Source organism: Lycium barbarum, chromosome 1, assembly GCF_019175385.1.
Source record: "Lycium barbarum isolate Lr01 chromosome 1, ASM1917538v2, whole genome shotgun sequence".
Classification (NCBI taxonomy): Eukaryota; Viridiplantae; Streptophyta; class Magnoliopsida; order Solanales; family Solanaceae; genus Lycium; species Lycium barbarum.
Window position 1 is genome coordinate 104,088,477 of NC_083337.1, and position 8,844 is coordinate 104,097,320.

General features: G+C 40.5%; 1 protein-coding gene across 1 annotated transcript; it reads right to left on the reverse strand.

Moving 5' to 3' along the window:
• Positions 1-17: 17 nt before the first annotated feature.
• Positions 18-8,468, reverse strand: LOC132613251 (cold shock domain-containing protein 3-like). Its single transcript, XM_060327283.1, has 3 exons — positions 8,363-8,468; positions 7,932-8,317; positions 18-41 (listed from the first exon to the last, which is right to left on the reverse strand). Exons 1-3 carry the CDS (start codon positions 8,466-8,468, stop codon positions 18-20), a joined length of 516 nt encoding a protein of 171 aa, XP_060183266.1.
• Between the last annotated feature and the right edge of the window lie 376 nt (positions 8,469-8,844).

Sequence of the window (8,844 nt, forward strand, 5' to 3'; positions counted from 1 at the left end):
CACAAGTTTTGTAAATATCAAATTCCAGTCCATTCTATTACCTGCAAAGAAGTACTACACAGTCACAGGAACAGAGAGCTACCGCGATAGAATGGATGTCTCTTTCACTTTCAAATTTCTTATTTATTGGACTATTTCATAGGTTTTTGCCTACAAAGAGGAACAAAAGAATGAAGGAAATTGAAAGGGATGTTCATGCCTCAATTAGAGGTATTATTGATAAAAGAGTGAAGGCAATGAAAGCAATAAATATATTTCAACAACATTCAATTTCAATTTCAATTTACACTTAGTAAAATTTTAACAAATAGCTACAAATGCAATCTTTAACAATAAATATAAGTAATCTACTAATTAAACTACAATTACAAAGTAATGTAACTAATAATGATAGAAATGAGATTGAAAAAAAATGGCAAAAAAATTACTTACCTTTAATGGCGGCGAACAACAAGGGCGGCGACGGAGGACAGGCAGTGGTGGGGATGGGGCGTCGGCGGCGGGGAGGGGTGTGGTGGGGATGGGGCATCGGCAGCGGGGTAGGGGTGTGTTGGGGGTGGGAGTTTTGGTATAAAATTAGGTTTTGGTATATTTTGGGTAGAGAATTTCACCATTGATGTTGGGGGGAGTATATTAAATTTTTGAAGTTTATTATTTCGACCGCGTGCGGTCGAAATAATTAAGTAAGTTAGATTTGATTTAATTTTCGACCGCATGCAGTCGAAATATGCTTTTTTTTAATTAATTATTTTATTTATATAATTTAATTTTTAAAAAATGTTTTTATTTATTTATTATTTGTACAAAAATAAGTTTTAACCTCATGCGGTCGAAATTTTATTTCCCATTTAAATATCCACCACGTGAGGTCGAAATCCAAAAAAAAAAATTATGAAAATTTTGACCTCATGTGGTCGATTTTTTTTCGACCAAAAAGTGAGGTCGAAATTATTTGGTCCAAAAACCCTGTTTTTTTAGTAGTGCATACTTAGTTATGACTTAACTAAATTTTTGTCCCATAAGGCAAAACTAAACTATGCAAAAAGTTTTGCCAGATCCGGCATCACTTTAGTCATGCCTTAAGCGCGCGTATGCCAGCTCTGGCATAACTTTCCCAAGTCTTGGCTTGCGAAATTATTTTTTATTTTTATGCCTGAGCGGGGGTTCGAATCCAGAATCTTAGGGTTTCTATGCGAAGGGCAAAATTTAAAGACCACAAATATGAGGGGAAAAATCTAAAGACCACCCCAAAAGAAGGGCAATCTGCGCAAAAAAAAAAAAAATGAAGGGAAGGTCACTTACTAATATGGGCCGTAAGTTTGTATGAGGTCAGTGCACATTAACAATCAATACTAAACAATTCCAATAATAAAACGGAAAAGGGCCTAAAATACCCTCGAACTATTAGAACTGGTACAAAAATACCCTTCATCCACTTTTGAGCCCCCAAAATACCCCTGACATCCACCTATGGGGTGTAATATACCCCTGCCGTCCACCAATGGGGTCTAGTATACCCTTATTTCTAATAGCCCCATCTCACTTATGACATGTCAGCATTTATTTGGTTACCCCATATAATTAACTAATGTAATTAATTTGAAACTATGTTGACCGGATCCCAACCCACCTACCCGAAAACCCGACCCGCCCTAACTTAAATAAGGCTAAAAAAAGAAGCAATTTTATCAAATTATCACTTATTTTTGCTGGAAACAATAAAAATTGCAGTACGCTAATGCTTAATTCACGCACTAATACCAGGCTGCATAATAGTTTATCCACTGTTTGCTCAGTTATTCCTTTTTAAAAAAAGAGTAATTTAACAAAAACCAAAAAAAAGGAAAAAATAGTTAAAATTAGCAAAAAAAAAAAAAAACCCCCGTATGCAATAAGTGATGGGTAACCATTTCCTTTCGCGCTTACCAGGAAATATTTATGGTATACTTGGGGCGGGTCAGGTTTGTCGGGTAGTTGGGTTGGGATCGGGTCAACATAGTTTAAAATTAATTACATTAGTTAATTCTCACGCCCCGAACCTTGGCCTGGGCGTAACACGGCACCCGGTGCATGACTACATGTGACCGAGCGAACCAACTGGCTGACTGAATCAACATGAGATATCAAAACGTAACTGAATGTGGAAACAACTAAACACATGATGATATACTAAAGGTCTTACTGAAATCATAATGCGGAAATACTTAGACAATCTGAAATATATCTGACAGTAGCCAACATGGCTAAACCAAAACGATTGAACAACTGCCAACAAGGCTAACATAATAAATGTCTGACTGTCTGAACTGTGTCTATGAAGCCTCTAAGAGTACTGAATGATAGAGCTGTTTATAAACTGAAATAACTGGATAGCTGACAACGCCCCGAAGAAATGTGGGGCTCACCAATAGCTGATACGTGCACTCCTAATTAGATGAGTCATCAACCTGTGTATCGTTACCTGCATCGCGAGATGCAGGCCCCCAAGCAATAAAAAGGGACATCAGTACATTTGAATTGTACTGGTATGTAAAGCAACAGAAGCAATAAAATACTAGAACTGAAACTGAAACTGAAACTGAACAGGAAAGCAAGAAGCTGAAGTACTCCCTGTTCTGGATGAAGAATCACCTGTAAAACTGTAAATATAACTGTGGCCTGGGGCCCAAATAATGTGCACAAAAACTGTGGCCTCTGGCCCAAGCAATACGTATGCATAAACTGTGGCCTAGGGCCCAAAAGTACAGATACAGGTGTTCAACATTAACAATTTACAAAACTGAGACTGGCTATAGCTGATAGCATAATAACTGTTTCTGATTATGGGACTCTTGCAAATAACTGGTTATACACTAATTGAGACTCATGTGATAGTAATGCATAAGTCTATAAAGCTTACGTGCTGAGTTCATGATGTTCAAAGTGACAACCATGAACGAATTCTATAACTGCAACCCTAGAAGATAACAGTTCTATATCATATCATGAAACTAGGGCTAAACTATATTCTGAGTCAAATTGCTGACAAGTATGAAGAATGAGGCGTAGGGAGAATCATGAATATTACCTAACGTAGATAGTTAGCCTCACATACCTTAATTCCAGCCTTTGAGTGTAATACAATGTTCGTCAACCCTCTCAACTTTGATCTATATCAATACAAGTCAAAGGGATTCTATATTAGCAATAATATTCATGCTTTGGTCATCTAAGCATTTTATCAAACACTTAGTGGGCATGAAGCTCCACAGTCTCCATTAATGGTGATTTCTTCACCTAATTCCCATTCTATTACTTCTAGGTGATTCTACAATCTTAATTAGATGTAATTAACATCATTCTTCATCACCCATATGAATACAACAATCCCAAGTCAACAATCCAAAAACCCTAGCATAGTTCATATAATTCTCTTTATCAAACCCATTTACTATTCTCCCAAGAACTTATCAACACTTTAATCATCATGAAACATCATAAAACTTACCTTAGTTATTGTAGGAATAAGCCTTGAGTTGAAATTCTTCACTTGAACAAAACCCTAGTTCCACCTTCTATGGAATTTCTTGACTTGAATGGATTTGATGTGTTTCTCACACTTAGTTTTGTGGACTGATGAAGTGGATCTTTAGTTTCACTTGGATTCTTGCATATGAAGTGTTTGGATGGCTCTAGAGAACCCTTGAGTCGTGGAGGAGAAATGGGAATGGAAAAAAATGAGCTTGGGTCTCTTATTAACATCTTAAAATCTGACCCGTCGGGCAATTCTACGCCCATTTTTACGAACCGTCAAACTGTTTGACGGACCGTCAAAATGGTCCGTAAAAATGCCCCGCAAAATATGGGTTTCTGTGACCATTTTACGCTGGCCTGAGTCAATTTGACGGGACCGTCAAATTGTTTTACGGCCGTCAAAATTTCCTACGGACCGTCAAATGGTCCGTAGAAATTTTCTGCTCGGACAGTCTATCGTATAATGGCCATAACTTTTGATCCCGATATGCTGTGAGGGCCCACGAACTATGGTTGGAAATATATTTCAAAGGGATACAACTTTCGTCAAGGAAGTTTTCCCAAATTCCATATTAATAGAGGGGTTATGGTTGTTGGAAGTAAGACCTTCTATAAACTCACTTGCAAACATGCCCCGTAGAGTGGCTTCCAACTTTTCTTTGCCCAAAGACATTTCTTATGACTTCATTGGTTTTCAAAACACTTCTTATAACCCTCATATTGGTCCCATTATATTATCATCCTATGAGTCAAACTTTCGCCCGATGCTACGAGGTGTTACAATATCTCCCCCTTAGGATCATTCGTCCTCGAATGATAAACATTCGGGATTATACAAAAATTTCGCCAGAGTTTCCCCTGTAATATGGCATTACCAACCTATCACAACAACCCACAATATCATTGCCTCACAGGGCTACATCACAATAGCACTATAAATTGGCCACACACGACCAAAAGCATGAAAAGAAAGCTTACGTACCTCAAAATCTTGGTGCTTCATCAAAAATCTCTTCTGCGGGCTGAAACAAATGCGGGTACATGGATTTCATATCCTCCTCGGCTTCCCATATAGCTTCCTCAACTTTCTGACTCATCCACAAGACTTTCACTGAGGCTACTTCCTTAGTTCTCAACTTACGAACCTGACGATCAAGAATGGATACAGGGATCTCCTCATAGGTGAGGCCATCCTTAACTGTTATAGCATCAGCAGGAACAACCAACGAAGGGTCTCCCACACACTTCTTCAACATGGATACATGAAACACTGGGTGAACAACAGCTAACTCTTGTGGCAACTCAAGTTCATAATCTATTAGACCGACCTTTCGTAAAATTCTGTAAGGTCCAATATATCTTGGACTGAGCTTCCCTTTCTTGCCAAATCGCATAACACCCTTCATAGGTGAGACTTTAAGGAACACCCAATTGTCAACTGAAAATTCTAAGTCCCTTCGCTTCACATTTGTGTAAGACTTCTGGCGACTCTGAGCAGTTTTCAAATGCTCATGTATTAACTTGACTTTCTCCATAGCTTGATAAACCAAGTCTGGTCCTAAAAACTCTGCTTCACCTACTTCGAACCAACCAATTGGTGATCTGCACCTTCGCCCATACATAGCTTCAAACGGTGTCATTCCAATGCTAGCATGATAACTGTTATTATAGGAAAACTCGATGAGAGGTAAATGGTCATCCCAATTACCCATGAAATCTAGGACACATGCTCTCAACATGTCATCAAGGGTCTGAATAGTGCGCTCTGCCTGACCATCTGTTTGTGGATGGAAAGCTGTGCTGAGGTTCAACTTGGTACCCAATCCTTTCTGAAAGGATTTCCAGAAGTTCACTGTGAACTGAGCACCACGATCTGAAATAATGGACACAGGTGTCCCATGCAATCTGAAAATCTCATTAACATACATCTTGGCATAATCTTCTGCTGAATCTGTGGTCTTGACTGGCAAAAAGTGCGCTGACTCAGTAAGTCGGTCGATGATCACCCAAATAGAGTCATGTCTCCTAGCTGAACGAGGTAGACCTGATATAAAATCCATATTGATCATTTCCCATTTCCAGACAGGAATATCAGTAATCTGAGCCAAGCCACCAGGCCTCTGGTGTTCGGCTTTCACTTGCTGACAATTTGAACACCTAGCTATAAAATCTGCCACATTCCTCTTCATATCGTTCCACCAGTAAATCTCCTTAAGATCATGATACATCTTAGTGGAACCTGGTTGAATTGAATACCTAGAATTGTGAGCTTCTGACATGATTCGCTCTCTGAGTCCATCTACATCTGGAACACATAATCTGCCTCAGTACCTCAAGGTACCATCATCTCCCCCTTGTTCGAAAGCCGTCGTCTTATGTTTGTGAATCCCCTCTTTCAGCTGCAACAAGTAGGGATCATTAAACTGTTTCTCCTTGACTTCCACGACTAAAGAGGAAAGACACCTATTCTGAACAACCACACCACCATCCTCGGAGTCCATAAGGCGAACTCCAAGATTGGCCAAATGGTGAACTTCCTTTGTCATAACTCTCTTATCTACGTCCACGTGGGCTAGACTTCCCATGGAATGCCGACTAAGAGAATCAGCTACAACATTCGCTTTCCCCGGATGATAAAGAATATCCACATCATAATCCTTAAGCAATTTGAGCCATCTCCTTTGCCTAAGATTCAGCTCCCTTTGCTTGAAGATATACTGCAGGATTTTATGATCTGTGAAAATATCAACATGCACTCCATACAAATAATGACGCCATATCTTAAGTGCAAAAACTACAGCTGCCAACTCTAGGTCATGAGTCGGATAATTCTTTTCGTGAACCTTGAGCTGACGAGATGCATAACCTATAACCTTACCATGCTACATTAAGACACATCCGAGACCAACTCCCGAAGCATCACAATAAACCACGAACCCTTCAGTTCCCTCTGGCAGCGTCAAAACTGGAGCAGAAGTCAATTTCTTCTTCAACTCTTCAAAGCTTCGCTCACAAGCATCTGACCATTGGAATTTGACTTTCTTCTGAGTCAGCTTAGTCAGCGGAGCTGAGATAGAGGAAAATCCCTCAACAAAACGCCTATAATAACCTGCTAGGCCCAAGAAACTTCTGATGTCTGATGCTGAGGTAGGTCTGGGCCAGTTCTTGACAGCATCAATTTTTTGAAGGTCCACCTTAACACCTTCACCTGAAATGACATGGCCTAAGAAGGCCACTGATTTGAGCCAAAACTCGCACTTGGAGAATTTTGCATAAAGCTCACGATCCTTGAGAGTCTGCAACACTATTCTGAGATGCTCTGTATGATCTGTCTCACTACAGGAATACACCAATATGTCATCAATAAACACAATGACAAATAAATCAAGATAAGGCTTGAATACTCTGTTCATAAGATCTATGAAAGATGTTGGTGCATTCGTCAACCCAAACGACATGACAAGAAATTCAAAATGACCATAACGGGTTCTGAAAGCGGTCTTTGGAATGTCAACTTCCTTAACCTTTAACTGATGGTAGCCTAATCTGAGGTCAATCTTCGAATAACACTGAGCACCCTGAAGTTGATCAAATAGGTCATCTATTCTAGGAAGAGGATACTTATTTTTAATAGTGACCTTATTCAACTGGCGGTAGTCTATACACATACGCAAGGATCCATCCTTCTTTCGGACAAACAAGACCGGTGCGCCCCAAGGTGAGACACTTGGCCATATAAATCCCTTATCAAGAAGATCCTTCAACTGAACTTTTAACTCCTTTAACTCTGCTGGGGCCATCCTATACGGTGGAATAGATATCGGCTTAGTGCCGGGAAGTAGGTCAATTCTAAAATCAATTTCCCTATCGGGAGGGACTCCGGGTAGGTCATCTGGAAAGACTTCTGGAAATTCACTGACAACTGGTACTGACTGAAGAGCTGGAGTTTGGGCATCTGCATCCCTGACTCGAACTAAGTGATAAATATACCCCTTGGAGATCATCTTTCTGGCACTAAGGTAGGAAATAAATCTACCCGTAGATGCTACTGAATTACCTTTCCATTCTATAAGTTTATCGAGAAAATCAAATGTCACAGTTTTGGTTCTACAACCCACAGAGGCATAACAGGACTCTAACCAATCCATGCCCATAATTACGTCAAAATCTACCACCTCCAATTCTATTAAGTCTGTTATGGTGCTGCGATGGTAGATTAACACTGGACAACCTCTATAGATACGCCTAGCTATAACTGATTCCCCAACCGGTGTGGATATTTCGAATGGTTCTTGCAACTTTTTGGGTTCTATCCCAAATTTCTTAGCAATATACGGGGTTACATAAGATAGAGTGGATCCTGGGTCCATAAGAGAGTATACATCGAAGGTGAAGACTATTAGCATACCTGTGACAACATCTCCACGAGCCTCTGTATCCTGGCGACCTGACAGTGCATACAGACGATTCTGACCACCGCCCGTATTACCGGACTTTGTTTCCCTGCACCCCTGCTGGGCTTGGGAATTTCGGGGAGCTGCTGAATTTGTGGACTGAGCTATATTACTGTTACCTCCGGTATTCTGTCTTGCGGACGGACAATCCCGCAGAAAATGACCCGGCTGACCACACCCAAAACAACCATCCATGCCCAAACGGCATACTCCTGAATGTTTCTTACCACAAGTGTTGCAAGTAGGGTGTTGAAAACCACAGTTGGTCACGTTGGCCTGTGAATGTGAGCCTGCCGTTCCGAAGTTCCGGTCTTTCTGGTTAAACTTGGACCTCTGAAATGGAGCACTAGCTGTTGAGGGAGCAGGTCTTGATGACCTATTCTTAAAAAACTAACGGTTGCCATCACCTTGAGATCCCCCATGACTGAAATTACCAGCAGACTTAGCCCTCTTGCTAAACTCTCTATCTTTTTGCTTCTGCAGGGCTTCTTCTTCCTTCATTCTTGTCTCGTTACCTTGTACGAATGCCAGTATCTTGGAAATAGTCATCTTGTCATTCTGAGTAGCTGTGTTGGCATCCCTGTGCAACTCGGGTTTAAGCCCAAGTACATATCTTCTAACCACGGCTCTCATATCAGGAACCATGTGAGGGGCATGTCTGGACAATGACACGAACTTGAGGTAATAGTCCTAAACAGTCATGTCCTTTTGCCTTAGATTCTCAAAATCTATAGCCTTGGCTTCTCTAACCTTAATTGGCATGAAATGTTCAATAAAAGCGTCTTCAAATTCGTCCCAAGTAGCAGAAGGTGCATCCTCCCCTCGGGACTGTTCCCATGTCTCATACCAAATATGGGCCACATCTTGCAGCTGGAAA

Excerpts from the sequence above, each read along its gene's own strand:
- LOC132613251 (XM_060327283.1), bottom strand. The coding sequence starts at position 8,468 with ATGAAGGAAGAAGAAGCCCTGCAGAAGCAAAAAGATAGAGAGTTTAGC. Across the intron at positions 8,318-8,362 it reads ATCTCAAGGTGATGGCAACC|CTAGTGCTCCATTTCAGAGG; the intron begins GTTAGTTTTTTA and ends CTCCCTCAACAG. Across the intron at positions 42-7,931 it reads ATACAGAGGCTCGTGGAGAT|GTAATAGAATGGACTGGAAT; the intron begins GTTGTCACAGGT and ends ACTTCTTTGCAG.